Source organism: Bos indicus, chromosome 5, assembly GCF_029378745.1.
Source record: "Bos indicus isolate NIAB-ARS_2022 breed Sahiwal x Tharparkar chromosome 5, NIAB-ARS_B.indTharparkar_mat_pri_1.0, whole genome shotgun sequence".
Lineage (NCBI taxonomy): Eukaryota > Metazoa > Chordata > Mammalia > Artiodactyla > Bovidae > Bos > Bos indicus.
This window is the reverse complement of record NC_091764.1, coordinates 100,890,166-100,909,547: the sequence shown is the minus strand read 5'-3', so window position 1 is coordinate 100,909,547 and position 19,382 is coordinate 100,890,166. Positions and strand designations below refer to the sequence as shown.

The window sequence follows — 19,382 nt, the reverse complement described above, 5'->3', positions numbered from 1 at the left end:
AGTATGATTAAAAGCAATAAATAAGTCCAAAGGAGAAGAGAACAAAGAAGTTAAAATTAGCTGTTATTTTCAGAAAATATTTATGGAAAAAATAGTAGCTATTGTCTAATACCGTTCACTAGTCCCCTATAGTCCCCTAGAGCTGGAGACTCACCTAAAACTGAGAAGGAGGCTCGGGCAGATTCTTCCACCACATTTGGTGGCAGCTTCAGAGATAATGATTCAGACACCTTGGCACCTAGAGAAACAAATCAGCCATGATGAAAATGACTTCTACTGTGCATCTTCTTAAAGATCTCCAAGACCCAGAAGCCAGAACTATGCCTTGAACCTAAACTTCTTCTGAAAAGTTGTCCCTTTTTTAATATTCCAGTTTTTTAATATCTTCAACATACATGAATGGGATTCTGAGATTTCTAGAATCTTTCCTTTCCCGGCCTCTTTGTATGTGAAATTGTAGCCAAAAGAAGGCTACACATTGACAAGAACCTGACACATCGTAATTCTGTGTAATTCCCCACAAGGGAAGCCCAAAATCTGTTTTTTTGGGGCTTTCCTGATAGCTCAATTGGTAGAGAATCCTCCTGCAATGCATGAGACCCTGGTTGGATTCCTGGGTCGGGAAGATCCGCTGGAGAAGGGATAGGCTACCCACTCCAGTGTTTTTGGGCTTCCCTTGTGGCTCAGCTGGTTAAGAATCTGCCTGCAATGCAGGAGACCTGGGTTCAATCCCTGGGTTGGGAAGATCCCCTGGAAAAGGGAAAGGCTACCCACTCCAATATTCTAGCCTGGAGAATTCCACGGACTGTGTAGTCCATAGGGGTGCAAAGAGTCGAACACAACTCAGTGAGTTTCATTAAGACCAAACCATGGCCAGAATATCTTGGTGGTGGTTTCAGCTGTCACTCAAAAGTTCCTGAATTCTACCTTAATGCTCAGTCTTTACTTCCATCAAATTTCACCAGATATAAAGACAGTATTTTTATGGAAACCCTAGACATGGGGCAGGGGGTGAAGATGAACAGTATTTGACTCACTGAAAAGAAATTAATAGTTGCTGATAAGCATACATTTGCTGGCCTTTTAATTGGTGAATGACATGAAGAAGAAAAGAAAAAATTGTAGTATTTATCATCATACTGAATCCCATCTTTATAGACTAATAATGAAACTTTGTCAAAGGGCACAAAGTATCAGTCATACAAGATGAGTAAATTCAAGAGGTCTATTGTAAAGCATAGTGCCTAGAGTTAATACTGTATTGTATACCTGCTGCTGCTGCTGCTAAATCGCTTCAGTCATGTCGGACTCTGTGCGACCCCAAAGATGGCAGCCCACCAGGCTCCCCCATCCCTGAGGTTCTCCAGGCAAGAATACTGGAGTGGGTTGCCATTTCCTCCTCCAATGCATGAAAGTGAAATCTAAACATTTGCTAATAGGATATATCTTATATTACAAAAACATAATAATAAGAGAGTGAGAGGAAACTGTTGAAAGTGATGGATAAGTTTATGGTATAGATTGTGGTGACAGTTTCACAAGTGTATACTTCCTCCAAACTCATTAAGTAGGATATATCAATTATGTATATACTATCAGTTATATTAATTACATAGTCATGTAGTTAAATTTAATCCTGTAGTTAAATATATAATTGTGTGCTAAATATAGTTATATTAATTATATATTACTTGTATATGAATTCTCTTACATTCAAAAAACTTTTTGTAAGAAAACATGACATAAGCAAAGCAAAAAGACAAATTACCAGGTCGGGCGGGGTCGTGGGCGTCGGCAGCAGTGTCGGTGGCGGCGGCGGGTGGGAAATGGCGGAGTACTTGGCCTCCATCTTCGGCACCGAGAAAGACAAAGTCAACTGTTCATTTAAAAAAAAAAAAAAAGACAAATTACCAAATGAAAGGAAATATTTACAAATTACTCAATAGATATGTATACAACTGAATCCAAAAAACCCCAAACTACTCCAACATATTGAAAATGGTCAAGGATATGAAAGCAATTCATAAGTGTGCAAAAATAAAGTCATCCTAATTTTCAGCTAGAGAAATGTAAATTAAAGCAACAATGCTTTTTTTTTTCATCCACATTTTTGGTCAAAATTTAAAAACTTTGATGGTAACAAATGCTGGTGATCATGCAGGAAAATATAAACTGGTGGAAATAGAAGCATATTTAGGTAATAGACTTTGTTTAGTTCTATTAAGACTAAGAATATACATTACTGGCTCTTAATTAGGAATTTCACATTTTGGTATCTACCTTAAGCATCTATCTATCTAGTCCAGCAAATAGTTGGAAAAACCAATTTGGGAAATGCTATAAAACCAAGCAGAACTGTGATAGTTTGAAATTAAAAGGAATTATCTAAATCTATAATTTAACATGGAGAGTTTTCTAAGCTAAAAGTCCTTGAGTGAAAAAGAAAGCAAGTTATATGATTAAACTTATCCATTTATGTAAATCACACATACAGAAACAAATTTATCAATGTGTTATTTAAAAATGCACATTGATAATCATTAAAGTATTGAAAAAGATTTCAAAGTGATGACAATAGCCTTTAATATGAGGTTTTGGTTCTTTTTAAGGAGAAAGTATTTTTTGCATTATGTGAGTAATTAAAATTAATTTTAATAAAACTCTGATGATTATCCCTAGACACATGAGAGAGAAATCAAAATGAAAAGCTCAGAAATAGAGGAAAATCTATGATGGATTTGGTAGTAAGCAGTAAGTTCACTTAAATGTATAAACAAGGCTAAATAATAAGGCAATTATGTTTTTTAGAATACATTTCATTTATTAATATATTAAGTCTTGACATGACAAAAAATAAAGGGAAGTGAGTATGAAGAGAAAGGCAAGAAATGATGTTGATTAGACATTAGTTTGAGATAAGAACACATTGCATTGATAAATTTCTTATGTACTAAGTTTCTATAAATGTTTTTATTTAAACTAGGGAATTCTCCACAAGGATAAAGCTATATCTTTTACTGTAAGCTTCTTTAGTTCCTCCTTGGAATGACTGATAGGATGTCAGAATCGACACCAAAAAAATATTGACAGGACAAATGGTACAGGCTATGGAAACCTTTTCTCAGGAAGTACCGTAGCCTCATTCTCTAATGTGGTTAGCTATGCAAAACTCGGTGTTGCAGTGGCTTGAATTCAGCAATTCAGCTACTTGTATTGTATTGTATATTATAATTGTATTATATATATGCATCCCATGTTGTATTAGTAAATATCCAAGAAAATATCCCCTTTGGCAATATTCGTTTTGAATCTACCCACTTTCTATTAAAACCTATAACCACATCATACACTAGTCAGAAGGTCATTTTGATAGTTGCATAGGTGCTTAAGAAATAAAGACTCAGAATTCATGGGATAAGAATAGTCCCCTGATCAAATTACTTGGCCTCTTTAAGAAGCAGTGTCCTCACTTACCAAATGGGTTGATGGTTCTTCGGGTCTTACCTCATAGGGACAGTGTAGGAAGGGTTTATATAAAATACTTTGAACTTCAAATATTATACTCTAGTCAATGTCATTTTAATTATGATGAATGAGTCTTACCTGATGGACAAAGCAGGGAGTTGAATATTACTTCCTTCTCTAGTCCTTCAGGCTTTAGGTGGAAAGAAAAAAAGTTAGAAATGAGAGACTTTCAGGACATAGGGGAACTAAAGGTTTCTTCATGAAGAAAAGTATTGGAACTGATTTTCAAATGTATTATATAAACAAATTGTTTAAGTGTAAGCAAAAGCCTCTTGATGAAAGTGAAAGAGGAGAGTGAAAAAGTTGGCTTAAAGCTCAACATTCAGAAAACTAAGATCATGGCATCTGGTCCCATCACTTCACGGCAAATAGATGGGGAAACAGTGGAAACAGTATCAGACTTTATTTTTTGGGGCTCCAGAGTCACTGCAGATGGTGATTCAGTTCAGTTCAGTTCAGTCACTCAGTTGTGTCCGACTCTTTGCGACCCCATGAATTGCAACACGCCAGGCCTCCGTGTCCATCACCAACTCCTGGAGTTCACCCAAACTCATGTCCATTGAGTTGGTGATGCCATCCAGCCATCTCATCCTCTGTCATCCTCTTCTCCTCCTGCCCCCAATCCCTCCCAGCATCAGAGTCTTTTCCAATGAGTCAACTCTTCGCATGAGGTGGCCAAAGTACTGGAGTTTCAGCTTTAGCATCATTCCTTCCAAAGAAATCCCTGGGCTGATCTCCTTCAGAATGGACTGGTTGGATCTCCTTGCAGTCCAAGGGACTCTCAAGAGTCTTCTCCAACACTACTGTTCAAATGCATCACTTCTTCAGCGTTCAGCTGATTGCAGCCATGAAATTAAAAGATGCTTACTCCTTGGAAGGAAAGTTATGACCAACCTAGATAGCATATTCAAAAGCAGAGACATTACTTTACCAACAAAGGTCCGTCTAGTCAAGGCTATGGTTTTTCCAGTGATCATGTATGGATGTGAAAGTTGGACTGTGAAGAAAGTTGAGCACTGAAGAATTGATGCTTTTGAACTGTGGTGTTGGAGAAGACTCTTGAGAGTCCCTTGGACTGCAAGGAGATCCAACCAGTCCATTCTAAAGGAGATCAGTTCTGGGTGTTCTTTGGAAGGAATGATGCTAAAACTGAAACTCCAGTACTTCGGCCACCTCATGCAAAGAATTGACTCATTGGAAAAGACTCTGATGCTGGGAGGGATTGGGGGCAGGAAGAGAAGGGGACGACAGAGGATGAGATGGCTGGATGGCATCACCAACTCAATGGACATGAGTTTGGGTGAACTCCGGGAGTTAGTGATGGACACGGAGGCCTGGTGTGCTGCAATACATGGGGTCGCAAAGAGTCGGACATGACTGAGCGACTGAACTGAACTGAACTGAAGCAATATATGAAGGAGACAAATTGATAGATGGGAAAGGGAGGGGAATTATAAAGTTAAATCAAGAGAGGTAAAGATGAGAGAGAGAGAGACAAAGAGAGAATCATATTGTGAAATATCACATGATCATATATTATTTAGTCCTTCTTACCCAAAATCAGGAACTCCAACTGGATTCACCACTGTTTTTCCTGACTCATTGTGACCCATCCAAAAAAAAAAGCAGGCTTACTTACTTCAACCAACAGGGGCTTGATGATTGTGTCTTTCCTTCCATGCTCAGGGACCACAGGCACTTCACTCCCACATAGCTCTTGAGACTCCACTGCCTCTGCACTCACTGTGAAATTCACATTCCCTAGAAAATGGGGACCAGTAGAGATGAGCCCCATCTCTGTCTTCTTCAGTGACTCCAAACCCCAAGGTTTATACATGTTTAATGCTATGTGACTTTTTATTTTGGTTTATAAAAATATAGGAACAGGAATGTAAGTAGCATAGACTAGAGGCTAATGATACTGAGAATCCAAGGTAGAGATGGAGGTGAGGGAAAGGGGGTATCCTTCTAGACATCCTAGAATGAAAGAGAGAAAAACATTCTACCATCTGGTGGAGAGGGGGCACATTCTTTGCTTGGATATAAGGATCCCATATATACATACAATCTTTAGGTACAGAATTGCCTATGAGAGGCTGTCTCTCACCTAAGGACTTTGGAGTTACCGCCCAGGACACAGTCTGCCGGCCATTCCCACAGATGCAATAAGTCTCTTGTTCCTTTTCTGGAACAGCTAGGAATGCAGGAGAGGCTTCTAGTTGCACACTGACCTGAAACCATGGGTGAGATAAAGAGACAAATGAACCAGAGGAAAAGGGAACCAAAGAGGGAATGGCTTAAAATAAAGCACATTGGGGGATTAAGTAGATTTCAGGTTGCCTAACACTGAAGATAATATAAATGAGGACTGTGCATCTTATGGGTGGATCTGACACCTAAATCTTAGTATTTAGGAGTAATCTGCTCTTTCACGTGGTAGGAGCAGAGTTGAAGAAAAGTCATGATAGTAGGTTTGTTGCCTGTGGAAGCTCTACTCCTTTGGCTTAGGATTTTTTTTTAAAATTTATTTTTAATTGGAGGATAATTGTTTTACAGTGTTGTGTTAGTTTCTGCCGTACAACAATGTGAATGAGCCTTAAGTGGAATCCCCTTCCTCCTGAACCTCCTTCCCACTCTCTTGGCTTAGGATCTCAACCACACCTTCAGGTCTCCCAGCAGAGTATATAAGATTTATAAACAGTTATGGTGAGATTTAAAAATTAAGTTTAATATAATTAATCATATATGAAAAGTTAAATATTAATATATAGGAATGCATAGGTTGAAATCTTTGAGAACAGAAGACATGAGGATTATGATAAGGTCAGAACCTTGTCTTACATTGTCATTTGGTATTTGGAGCTATCAAAAACTGCGGTCATATAATACCTGAATATTTCTGACAGTATTCTCTCCTGGTGAGCCCATCTTATAAATAGGAAGTTTGTCAATATTCCCAGGAATGCAGTTTTTAATTTATTGGATGGTTATCCTGTGTTCAATTTAAGAAAGAGAGGTCATTACCCGGATGCATTTGGGAAGGTAGTTTAACACTGTGGCCTTGAGTGTGAAGGCCTCTCCACGGATCACAGAGTAGGGCATTGTAAGCTCCACAAAGAAGGGCTGGAAGACTCGGAGAGAGGCGGTCGGAGAGAGACCAAGTCCGGTGTCTCTGGACAGGCAGAGGGCCCCTGCCTTCCATTCAGTGATGGTATCAGGGACTGTTACTTCTACTTCATGCACACCTGAAGAGCTGGGGACGATGGCCATGTGAAAAACAAAAAGCAGGCAGTTAAAATACAGGCCTTGTTGTTGTGTTTAGTTGCTAAGTTGTGTTCAACTCTTTGAGACTCTATGGACTATAGCCCACCAGGCTCCTCTGCCATGGGATTCTCCAGGCAAAAGCACTGGCGTGGGTTGCCATTCCCTTCCTCAGGGGATCTTCCTGACTCAGGGATTGAACCTGTGTCTCCTATACTGGCAGGCAGATTCTTTACACTGAGCCACCAGGGAAGCCCCAGTACAGGCATACCTCGTTTTATTGTGCTTTACTTTATTGTGCTTTACAGTTCTGTGTTTTTAAACAAATTGTGGCTATCCTGTGTCAAACAAGTCTATTGGTGTCATTTTTCTACCAGCATTTGCTCACTTCAGGTCTCTGAAGTAATTCTCTCAATATTTCAAACTTTTACATTATTATTATATTTGTTATGGATCTGTGATCATTAATTTTTGGTGTTACTATTTTACTTGTTTTGGGGTACCATAAACTGTACCCATATAAGACAGCAAACTTAATAGATAAATGCTGTGTGTGTCTGACTGCTCCACTGACCAGCCATTCCCCCAACTCTCTTACTCTTTTCAGGCTTCTGTATTCCCTGAGATATAACAATACTGAAATTAGGCCAATTAATAATCCTAGGATGGCCTGTAAGTGTTCAATGAAAGGAAGAATTGCACACCTCTCACTTTAATAAACCAAAAGCTAGAAATAGGGTTTCCTTGGTTTTCCAGTGGCTAAGAATTCACCTGCCAATGCAGGGGGCCCATGAGTTTGATCCTAGTCTGGGAAGATCCCACATACCCCAGGGCAACTAAGCCAGTGCGCAACTACTTAAGCCTATGTTCTAGAGCCCATGTTCCACAACAAGAGTAGCCATTGCAATAAGAAGCCCACACATCACAACAAAGAGTAGCCTCCACTCGCTGCAACTAGAGAAAACCTGCATGCAGCAATAAAGACCCAGTACAGCCGAAAATAAATAAATGCAATTTTTAAAAAAGCTAGAAATGATTAAGCTTTGTGGGGAATTCAAGTTGGAAGCTAGGCCTCTTGCACCAGTTAGCCAAGTTATGAATGCTCGGGAAAGTTCTTAAAGGAAATTAAAAGTACTACTTGGGTAAACACTTAGATGATAAGATAGAACATCAGCCTTACTGCTTGACAGAGAAAATTTGAGTGATTTAGAGAGAAGACCAAACCAGCCACAACATTTCCTGAAACCAAAGCCTGATCCAGAGCAAGGCCCCAACTCTCTTTGGTTTAACTCTCTTCAATTCTTTGTGGGGTGAGAGAGGTAAGGGAGCTGCAGAAGAATTTGAAGCTGGCAGAGAATGGTTTATGAGGCTTAAGGAAAGAAGTTAACTCTATAACATAAAAGCTCAAGGTGATGTAGCAAGTGCTGATATAGAAGCTGCTGCAAGTTATCCAGAAGATAATTACTGAAGGTGACCACACTAAATGACAGATTTTTAAATGTAGATGAGACAGCCCTATATTATAAGAACATGCCAACTAGGACTTTCATAGTTGGAGAGGAAAAGTCAATGTCTGACTTAAAATCTTCAAAGGATGGGCAGACTCCCTAGTTAGGGGCTAATGCAGGTGGTGACTTGAAGTTGAAACCAATGCTCATTTATCATTCTGGAAATCTTGGGGCCCTTCAGAATTATGCTAAATCCACTCTGCCTGTGCTCTATAAATGGAACAACAGAGCCTGTATGATAGAACATCTGTTTACAACATGGTTTACTGAATATTTTAAGCCCACTGTTGAGACCCACTGCTTAGAAAGAAAAGATCCCTTTCAAAATACTACTGCTCATTGACAATGTACCTGGTCTCTCAAGAGCTCTGATGGAGATGCTCAATGAGATTAATGTTGTCATCATGCCTGCTAACACAATAATCATTGAAGTCCATGGATCAAGAAGTAGTTTTGACTTCCAAGTCTCATTCTTTAAGGAATATACGTTGTAAGGCTTTAGCTGCCATATATGGTTGAGTCCTCTATGGATCTGGGCAAAGTCAATTGAAAACCTCTTGGAAAGGCTTCACCATTCTAGGTGCTATTGAGAACATTCATGATTCATAGGAAGAGGTCATACTATTAACACTAACAAGAGAGTGAAAAAAGTGGATTCCAACTCTCATGGATGACTTTGAGGGGTTAAGACTTCAGTGGAGGAAATAACTGCAGATGTGGTGTAAATAGCAAGAGAACCAGAATTAGAAGTGCAGCCTGAAGATATGACCAAATTGCTGCAATCTCATGTTAAAACTTGAATGGATAAGGAGTTGCTTTTTATGGATGAGCAAAGAAAGTAGTTTCCTGAGATGGAGACTACTCCTGTGGAAGATACTGTAAATTGTTGAAATGACAACAAAAGAGTTAGAATATTACATAAACTTAGTTGCCAAAGCCATGGCAGAGTTTGAGAGGACTGACTCCAATTTTGAAAGACATTCTACAATGGGTAAATGCTATCAGACAGCATTGCAGGCTACAGAGAAATTGCCTGTGCATAGCAAGGAAGACCCAGCAGAGTCAATAATGAATAATAAAATGAATGAAAAGTGAAAATAAAGTAAATAAAAAATAAGTAATTTAAAAGAAGTTGCTTACCTTACAACCACCAAGTCCCAGATCCATGTCTCAGGGAAGTACTTTCGTACAGTCTCTGTGGGAGGCTCTGAAGTATCATCAAAATGCACAAAATCACGATTTCTTCCCATTTCAGCTCTGACTGTGGAGGAAACAGTAACAGTATCTATAAAGATAAAGCTTATGAGAGATTGTAATAAGTGCAACAAAAGAAATAGGGTGATGAAAAAGATAGGAACTGGGAAAGGACACTTGGGTTAAGGGAAAGCTTCTTGGAGGAGGTGATATTTTTAGGTGAATTCTGAAGTATTACAATAAGCTGTAAGTGAGCTGGGGGAAGCGAGTCCCAGTCAGAGAACAGTGAGACCCAGAAGCAGAAAGAGTCTTGGATAGTCTGTGAAAGGAGACCTAGAAGCAGAAAGGACGCTCTGCAGCTACTGCATGTTGTTCTAAGTGGTGAGGGTTATGACTTGAGATCTGGATTTGGTCTGCTCCTCTGCACGAGCAAAGAAAAACCATACTCAGACATTATGACAGTGTCTTTGAGAAATAGTTTATAGGAGTGAGAGGATCAAGAATTTTAAAAGTTCTTCATTCCCCAATTTTTATCCATCCTATATATAATAGTTTGCATCTACTAACCCTAAACTCCCAGTTCACCCCTCTCCAACCCTTCCTTCCCTCTTGGCAACCCAAGTCTGCTCTCTATGACTTGAATCACAAGTTCTTTTTGGTTAATTTCATCACATTTTACCTTTTTTAAAGAATTATTTTATTTGGTTCAATATATTAGGCAATTAATTAATTTTTTACCTGGAGAAGCTAATAGTGTGTGATGCTGTATTCTATGTTCTTCAGGCTGTGGACATATCTTGGGTTTATGAATCTTTGAGTTGGTAAATGCCTTCAAGCCCATATCCTGTAAAGGAAATCATAACTGAATCAGTACATCCATATTTTATACCCATTCTTCTTTTCATAGAATTAAACAAATAATCCAACTAGGTTAATACTAATTTTTATTTTAATTAAAAAATTTTAATGTTCACATAGTAGAAAGGAAATTGATAAACAGATAATTTTATTCTGGCTTTAAACCTCTTTCAAAGGTAATTATTTTACATATATGATATTTATAAATATCACAAGGCAATGAATTTCGGTAAAAAGACAAAACAAAATTTGCTTAATAGTCCCAGAAGTTCCAGTCCTAGTTATGTTGCTCTTGCAGATCTGCTACTATTAGTAGATGTTGGAGAAGTTACTTGACCTCTCTATGTTCCATTGCCCTCAACTATGATATGGAAGCATTAAAATAAATATTCTTCCTATGGATAATATTTTGTGAACCTTAAGAAGTGACCATCAGCAGTATAAGGGACTTACCTGCAGGAAGCTATACATATCTTTTTCATTTGTATTTGATACTGGGAAATACATGATTCCATTGATATAGACATTGTCATGACTGATGCAGTCTTCATTGTCTTCCTCCTGTTGACTTACACTTGAGGGGAAACTGCTGAGGTCCTTGACTGGTAGCAGGTTATAAACCTGTACAAATGCAAAGGACAAAAGGACAAAATTAAGGACTTCCGTGGAGGCCCAGTGGTTAAGAGTCCATGCTTCCAAGGCAGGGGGCTCTAGAGTTTGATCCCTGGTTGGGGAGCTAAGATCCCACATGCTGTGCAGTATGGGGTGGGGGGCACCATCTCCCCACAAAAGGATTAAACAATTAAAAAAAAAAAAAGGCCAAAATTATTTGTGGCTTATTTTTCTTAAGTTCAAGGAGAAAAGAAAAGACTAATCACTGCCAAACTTTCTTTGAGTGGCTCTGTTGCTTAGACAATTTATAGAGAAGATGATTTTGAAGATGTTTAACAGTGTTAGGGGGAAAAAAACCCCAAAACATTCCTATCTAAATACCCAAAGATCATAATCCTTTGTTACATAATTCAGAGACAAACCCTAGACTCTATGTTGGAATGAAATAAAATTTAATTAAGAGAAATTGAGGTTTGCTGTACTTGAGAGATTGTGTAACACTTTGGGATGAGAGAATTAAGTAATAGTTTTTTTCTCTACCTGGTGGTTAGCAACAGACTCAGTGTATAACAAAGTAATGGATGCATGTTCCAAACAGGCACATGGATAAGCCTGTATCCTCTATATAGGTCAGGATGGTATTTTCTTAGTATTAATGATGGGAACAAAATGCTCCATATCTTTATAAAATACATAAACTTTTATTGTAGAATACTGAAAATGATACTTTGAAGAATAAAACAAACATGAAAATCCTGACAAAATTGTTGACAAGACTAAATTAGCAAAGTGAGTAGCACAATGAAATGAAACACTTTCTCAAGGGCAGCTCCCTCTTAGCATCTCTGTCTCCTTGCTCTGCTTTATTTTTCTTGAAAGCGTATAATGTAATTATTGTCTATCTCATCTACAAAAATGTAAGATCCATGACTGCATAGATTTTTTACTTTCTAGTAGTTCACTATTGAGATCCCCAGAATTTAGGCACACAGTAGGCACATCCAGAACTCAGTAGGCACTAAATAAGTATGTGTGGACTGAATGACTTATGCTACTGCTGCTGTTGCTGCTAAGTCGCTTCAGTCGTGTCTGACTCTGTGCGACCCTATAGAAGGCAGCCCACCAGGCTCCCCTTCGCTGCAGGCATTTCAATACTGAAACATTATCACAGATTGAGAGGAACTCTTGTTCTAACCCAGGTCTGCTCCTAAATACCTGAAAGCGCCTGGTTTATTATTAACAAACTAGTAGAATCTTCTGCCTTATCTATCCACTGAGGTTGTTGTAATTTAAAAAAATTTTGAGAACTATGAAATTATGTTATATAAGCTTAACACAGTAATTTAATTTGCCCACATATTTCTTGCTTCCACTATGCATTTAAAATTTCCTTTAGAAGTATCTTAAGATTTTTAATTAAATACCGTTGGAAGGACCAAAAAGTCCTTTACTTATAAGTTTCTCTTGTAGGGAAGAAAAAACATAACTTTCCCTTTATAAAATTTTGATAGTAAAAAAACCTTCAGTAAGAGGTATTCCAATTGGCCTCATTGAAAATTTGAAGAAATGGGCAAACTACTATTAGGACATATTAAGTAGTTTCTTGTTATTACACTCAGCACATTCTTTTGTTATTTTTCCTATTAGCCCAATATTTTATTTCATTTAATTTATTTATCTATGTATTATTTTCTTTTTTAGTATTTATTTGGCTGCATTGGGTCTTAGTTGCGCATGAGGGAATCTAGTTTCCTGACCAGGGATCAAACCCCAGACCCCTGCTTTGGGAGGTTGGAGTTTAGCCACTGGACCACCAGGGAAGTCCCCTAACTCAATATTTTAAAAGGTTTCACTTATTAATGTCGTTTGTCACACAGCAATTAATTTTTCCTAATTTGTATTCATCAGAGAAAATATAGCTCTTCCTTCAGAAACTGTGTTCATCTTGGAAAATGCAATGTTACAACAGATACAATTCTTTTTTTTAAATTTAAATTTATTTATTTTAATTGGAGGCTAATTACAATATTGTATTGGTTCTGCCACACATCAACATGAATCCGCCACGGGTGTACACGTGTTCCCCATTCCGAACCCCCCTCCCACCTCCCTCCCCGTACCATCCCTCCGGGTCATCCCAGTGCACTAGCCCCAAGGATCCTGTGATACAATTCTTATAAAAATTTGATATTTCATTTAGCCTGTGCAGTCTTAGTGCCCGTATATGTACCACTTATGTTAAGACTTTTTGAAATATTGAAACTAGTTTGAAAATTCTTATTATTGGGTTCATAAAGCTCTTCAATATCAGGGATTTTGGATGGTACATCATTTATACCTATATATTCATATGTATTATCTTCCTTACCAAAAAAAAAAAAGGTGCACATGAAAGAGCTCAAAATGATTAACTCCTAGATAAATATAAGTTTAATAGAACCCACCCCACTCTCCTTGCTCTGAGTTGCCCGTGGGGCCCTTCCTGGCCCCTGGGGCTCACAGAACTCACCGTGGCTGCTGAGAGCTCAGCTTCGGGCCTCATGAGCAGCACACTTTGGTCCACGGCGCGGAGGGCGCAGAGGGACTGAGGGGAAGCGGTGACTCGAAGGTGGGCCTGGGAGGCCGGGAAACTTTGTCCGGGGCTGAAGTTCAAACCCACCTGTGGAATTGGGGACAAAGTCAGAAGAAGAAATTTCCTGATTGATCCATGGATTCACCAGCCTTTCCTGGCTGTTCCTCAAATTTGGTGCAAAATCACTTTGACTTTGTTGATGTTTGGCGCCACGTGAGTCTTGAGGCCTTTGATTCCCTATGTGTCACTCTGATATTCATCAGTTGAGCCATTATAGTGATATCTATTTTTATAAGTTATTAAATTTGAGACTCCACTGTCCACCTTTGATACATGATGAGGTGTTCATTAACTGTGGCTAGAATGCAAATGGTTCTAGACACTCTTGTATTTTTCTTTGGCTCTTTTGTAGTCTTAAAACTTGGTTGCATATTTCCCAACACTTCACCATAAAAGAAGGGAACAAGGTACTGTGAACTGGGTAAGAGATAATGCATGGGGATTTTGTGCTAGGAGTCAAGTGACATGGCTTCTTTCTTTCTTTTTTTAAATTGTGGTATAGTTCCTTTACAATGTTGTGTTAGAGTCTGTTGTGCAATGAAGTGAATCACCTATATGTATACATATATCCCTTCCCTCGTGTACCTCCCTCCCATCCTCCTCCTCCAACACCCATCCTGGTCATCACAGAGCACCAAGCTGAGCTCTCTACCTTACAGAAGCTTCCCACTATCTGTTTTACACATGCTAGTGCGTATACATCAATCCTAATCTCCCAATTCATCCCACCCTCATTACCCCCTCCTTGTTCACACATCTGTCCTCTACATCTGCAAATCTCTATTCTTGCCCTGCAAATAGTTCATCTGTACCATTTTCCTAGATTTCAAAAATATGTGTTAATATATGATATTTGTTTTTCTCTTGACGTGGCTTCTTAGTGTGATCTGCCATTACCTTGCTGAAAATTTCTGGAGAATTCATTTAACCCCTTTGACCCCAATGCGCAAGTGTAGAAAATAATTGATAGTGATAGTAACTTCTAGTTTTAAATGTTGAAAATTTTACCATATAAAACACTCACCTTGTTGTCCAGACAGTGTTCAACTTCATATCTTGCAGAATCCCCTACCACTTCTCCGTCAGGTAAAATGGCATAGATGAGCAGCCTAGCGACAGGAGCAATGTCTGACTCCACGGGGACTGACATGGAAAAATGGCCTTGCACTGGAGCACAGAGACAATAAGGAAGTGATCATGGGTGAGAATTCAAGGCTAAAATAATGCTTTTCTGTTGTATCAGTACAAAGTCATTTTAGAAGCCTGGTTTGGCTAATGACTATTAGTAACGTTATTTAGTCGCTAAGTCCTGTCTGACTCACTGCAACCCCATGAACTTGGTCCCACCAGGCTTCTCTGTCCATGGGAGTTCCCAGGCAAGAATACTGGAGGGGGTTGATATTTCCTTCTCCAGGGGATCTTCCTGACCCTGGGATTGAAAACAAGTCTCCTGTTTGGCAGGTGATTTCTTTACCACAGAGTCACCAGGGAAGCCCAGTAGATGTACCAGATATAAGAAATAGTAGATGCAATAAATGGATGACTACCTCTAAGAACTCTGGCTTAAAAAAACTTTATCAAAGTCTTCTCGTCTCTGAAAATCACAAGATGATTTCTCCCCAGGTTTAAGCTTGAGTTAAGCTTGAGTTCATCTGTATAAAATTCTGATGTTATCTAAGGATGTGGAGACATCTGCTTGGCTTCCATTTGATCTAGACTTCACAGTGGAGAAGGAAATAGAACTTGAAGTTGTGAGATATAATAGTAAGAGTTTAATGCATTGTGTTTACCCTTATATCCTCTAACTTTCTATGAACCAAATATTCTATTTTTTCTTCTTAAGAGGAGTACTGAGCTCCTTTGAAAGTTGTTTTTTGACACATACATAGATTTGTTTGGAGAAGGCAATGGCACCCCACTCCAGTACTCCTGCCTAGAAAATCCCATGGATGGAGGAGCCTGGAAAGCTGCAGTCCATGGGGTCGCTGAGGGTCAGACATGACTGAGTGACTTCACTTTCACTTTTCACTTTCATGCATTGGAGAAGGAAATGGCAACCCACTCCAGTGTTCTTGCCTGGAGAATCCCAGGGACGGGGAAGCCTGCTGGGCTGCCATCTATGGGGTCGCACAGAGTTGGACACAACTGAAGTGGTTTAGCTTAGCAAATAGATTTGTTAGAAGTTACATTAAGCTTCTCTAAGTCTACTGTAGCGCTTCTACGTTGCTACAAAGAAGCAACAAAAGAGTAGTTCACTGATAATTTTCTAGTAAGGGATCTTTTAGATTCCCTTGGGCTGCCGTCTATGGGGTCGCACAGAGTCGGACACGACTGCAGCGACTTAGCCACTTTATGTAAGCGAAAAGTTCAGAGATTATATTGTTTCATATATGTTCCTGTGGAAAGACCAATTCAATGTTGGAAAAACTCAATTTATCTCTTCATAAGTCATAAATATCTTCAAAAGGGAAATATAATGTGAAAATATAAATAACTCAGCACAGGACCCAATATATAAGAGACACTGCAAAGTTTTAGCTTCTTTCCATTGTCTAAAACAATTTTGAAATGTCGTTTTGAGAAGGTTCATGAGTATTTATTTTGGGAAATTTGGAATAAGCATAGATTATGAACCAACTCAACATTTTAAATCTGAACAGATTAACCTGAAGGAAAAGAAAATATTTGATAAAGGGTTTTTTAATCGCTTTCCCCTTTCAATTTTTTTTTTTCTTTTAAAGATTTTTTTTTTGGGGATGCTTACCATTTTTGATGTCTTTATTGAGTATGTTACAATATTGCTTTTGTTTTATGCTTTGGTTTTTTTTGGCCATGAGGCATGTGGAATCTTTGTTCCCTGATCAGGGATGAAACCTAAACCCTCCACATTGGAAGCATGGAGTCTTAACCACTAGACTGCCAGATAAGTCTCCCTTTTCAGCTTTTTTCTGAGGGTAAGATGAACAGTCTCTCTCTATTTGAGACTATTCCTGGTATTTTTGCAGCATAAGGCTGCATGTGACAGAGGAAGGCAAGCATGAGGAATTATAGAAATACTCACTGTCTCCCTGCTCCACGGGCAGTGTGTGAGTCCCAGATCGGACAATGCCTCCTTTTGCCATTATCTGCAAACAAGGAAATGAAAAGGGATTTAATTTGCCTGAAAGAGCTCTTAGCTGAAGTTCTTGCCCTCCATGTAATATGCCTGTTTCATTAAGCCACTACTGGCAATAATTAGATTGGAGAGAAGTCAAACTTTCAAAAGGAACGTGCATAAGAGGTCAAAGAAGTGATATGTAAAAGTGGAAGTTGCTCAGTCATGTCCGACTCTATGAGACCCCATGGACTGTAGCCTGCCAGACTTCTCTCTCCATGGAATTCTCCAGGCAAGAAGACTGGAGTGGGTTGCCATGCCCTCCTCCAGGGGATCTTCCTGACCTAGGGATCAAACCTGGGTCTCCCGCATTGCAGACAGATTCTTTACCATCTGAGCCTTCAGGGAAGGAATGTAAAGAGCTTCATAAATGCTTGCCCACACAGTGCTTTTATCTACAGACAGTGAAGGTGGCCCTCCTTCTCACCAGGTAATAGAACACGAGCTCCTTTAGATCCTTTAGGACCTGTCCCTTCAGCACATAATGTGCTTGGACTGTCTGAGTTTTGCCACAGGGCAGTTCACGAGGCAAGGGCTCCAGGTAGACAAAGCTGTTGCTTTGGGAGAACACAAGATTAGCACTGTGATAAGCGTCTTGATGCTCTTCTGACAGCCACTGGTAGCCGTAACAGGGGCTGTGATCCTTGTATTTGACCTGATGAATTAGAAAACCAGTATTAGCTTATAGATTATATATCAGAGAGAATGGCAGTGTGCTCACAGAATTGGTTTAGTTTAGTATCCTACCTTAACTAGTGTACCCAGAAATCTTTTGCTCCACACTAAAAAGTGAGAGAGAAGTGTCCCTTATTTTGTTTTATCTATATTGCAGACCCTTTACATGGCAGAGGCTTCCTGGGTTGGTATTTATACTTCTGAAGAGCATATGAGGAGGCATCCTTGACTCTGATTAGCTCCCTTGCGTTTCTGTAGCCACTTTATGTATTCAGACAGAGATACTGGAGCTATGAAACCTCACTGAGGAGACTAACTGATTCTCAGAAACTGAAGAATTGCATTTCGGAGAGGAGATGCCTCATTTAGGATGGGTTTCAAATGGATACTATGAATAAATGTAATATTGCAAACTTAGACGTCTGAGAACACTTTCTGTAACTAGCATTTGTTCAAGAGTTGAGTTTATGTTTGTTTATGTTCAGTCACTCAGTCATGTCTGACTCTTTGTGACCCCATGGACTGCAGCACGCCAGGCCTCCCTGTCCTTCACCATCTCCCAGAGCTTGCTCAAACTCATGTCTATCGAGTCAGTGATGCCATCCAACCATCTCATCCTCTGTCGTCCCCTTCTCCTCCTGCCTTCAATCTTTCCCAGCATCAGGGTCTTTTCCAATGAGTTGGCTCTTCATATCAGGTGGCCAAAGTATTGGAGCTTCAGCTTCAGCACCAGTCCTTCCAGTGAATATTCAGGGTTGATTTCCTTTAGGATGGACTGGTTTGATTTCTTTGCTGTCCAGGGGACTCTCAAGAGTCTTCTATAGCACCACAATTTGAAAGCATCAATTCTTTGAGTGAAGTAATTGATGCCTGCCTCTCCCAGGCTGTCTTAGGCTCCATGTGTCGAAACCCCACCCCCCACCGCCACCACTTTAACCACAACTCTGTGCTGCCTCCTTTTTAATAAACTGTTTCAAAATTGACCTAAAATTAGTTTCTAATTTCTCATTTTTTCCCTGTCTTCTTTAAGACTAAACACAACTTGGAAATGCCATCACTTTCGGTTGCAACCCTTTTTCCTAAGACTTCTTCATGTCATTGGTAACTTCCTTACAAACTTACCCTGATACTGAGGGAGGTGCCCTTGATTTTGGTGGTGGTGATGGAGAACTGTGCCAGGCCGTGCTCATCAGTGGTGGTGTTAGAGTTGTGGTTGGCTTCATTTGCTGTGATGAAGATGACTTTATTTGGCATGGGGACACCTTTCCCGTCCACTAGGAGCACCTGAAGATTAAAAGCTGTAGATCAGTTTTGTGGCTAATATCCAATAGGCAGCAAACATTCATTTTAGCACAGATATTTATTGTGTCCAATATGTTGAAGGTGGTTCCAGGCATTGAGGCTACAGCAGTGAACAAAACAAAGTTCCTTCTGTCTTTGAGCATCCAGTCCAGGAAAAGAGATAGCTGCTAAATAAATGTGTAAGTAATGGGTTTCCCTGGTAGCTAGGCTTCCCTGGTGGTTCAGTGGCAAACAGCCCGCCTGCTAATGAAGAAGACGTGGGTTCGATTCCTGGGTCAGGAAGATCCCCTGGAGAAGAAAATGGCAACCCACTCCAGTATTCTTGCCTGGAGAATTCCATGGACAGAGGAGCCTGGTGCACTATAGTCCATGGGGTCACAGAGTCATACACGACTGAGAAACTAACACTTTCAATTTCAACAAAATCTGAGTTTGCCAATGAAATGTCAGTTGCATGTATGAAGACCAGAACACCAAAATTCTTTCTCTTTTGATTAGAAATGGGACTAATGGGATAGTTATTTAGCAGGAATAAAATCTCAAAAAGTACAATATATCTCTGAGAAATCTGAAAAAGTGAACTTTCATTTTAGGAAGTGACCAAAGTTTCTGAACATGTGTGCTGTCATAACAAAATCAAAACATTCTAAAATTTATTCCA

The 19,382-nt window shown here is 39.4% G+C and overlaps 1 protein-coding gene across 2 annotated transcripts in view; it reads right to left on the bottom strand.

Moving 5' to 3' along the window:
- A2M (alpha-2-macroglobulin) overlaps positions 1 to 19,382 on the bottom strand; it is a 72,478-nt gene that overhangs the window by 15,728 nt on the left and 37,368 nt on the right. For both annotated transcript variants that reach the window (XM_019961599.2, XM_019961600.2), the window contains exons 11-24: positions 18,542 to 18,703; positions 17,172 to 17,399; positions 16,652 to 16,715; positions 14,615 to 14,757; positions 13,468 to 13,617; positions 10,800 to 10,967; positions 10,227 to 10,332; positions 9,435 to 9,555; positions 6,550 to 6,778; positions 5,633 to 5,756; positions 5,165 to 5,286; positions 3,604 to 3,655; positions 1,769 to 1,876; positions 155 to 238 (exon numbers count right to left, since the gene is read on the bottom strand). In XM_019961599.2, coding sequence (XP_019817158.2) covers positions 155 to 238; positions 1,769 to 1,876; positions 3,604 to 3,655; positions 5,165 to 5,286; positions 5,633 to 5,756; positions 6,550 to 6,778; positions 9,435 to 9,555; positions 10,227 to 10,332; positions 10,800 to 10,967; positions 13,468 to 13,617; positions 14,615 to 14,757; positions 16,652 to 16,715; positions 17,172 to 17,399; positions 18,542 to 18,703 — 1,861 coding nt within the window. The remainder of the gene's footprint in view (positions 1 to 154; positions 239 to 1,768; positions 1,877 to 3,603; positions 3,656 to 5,164; positions 5,287 to 5,632; positions 5,757 to 6,549; positions 6,779 to 9,434; positions 9,556 to 10,226; positions 10,333 to 10,799; positions 10,968 to 13,467; positions 13,618 to 14,614; positions 14,758 to 16,651; positions 16,716 to 17,171; positions 17,400 to 18,541; positions 18,704 to 19,382) is intronic.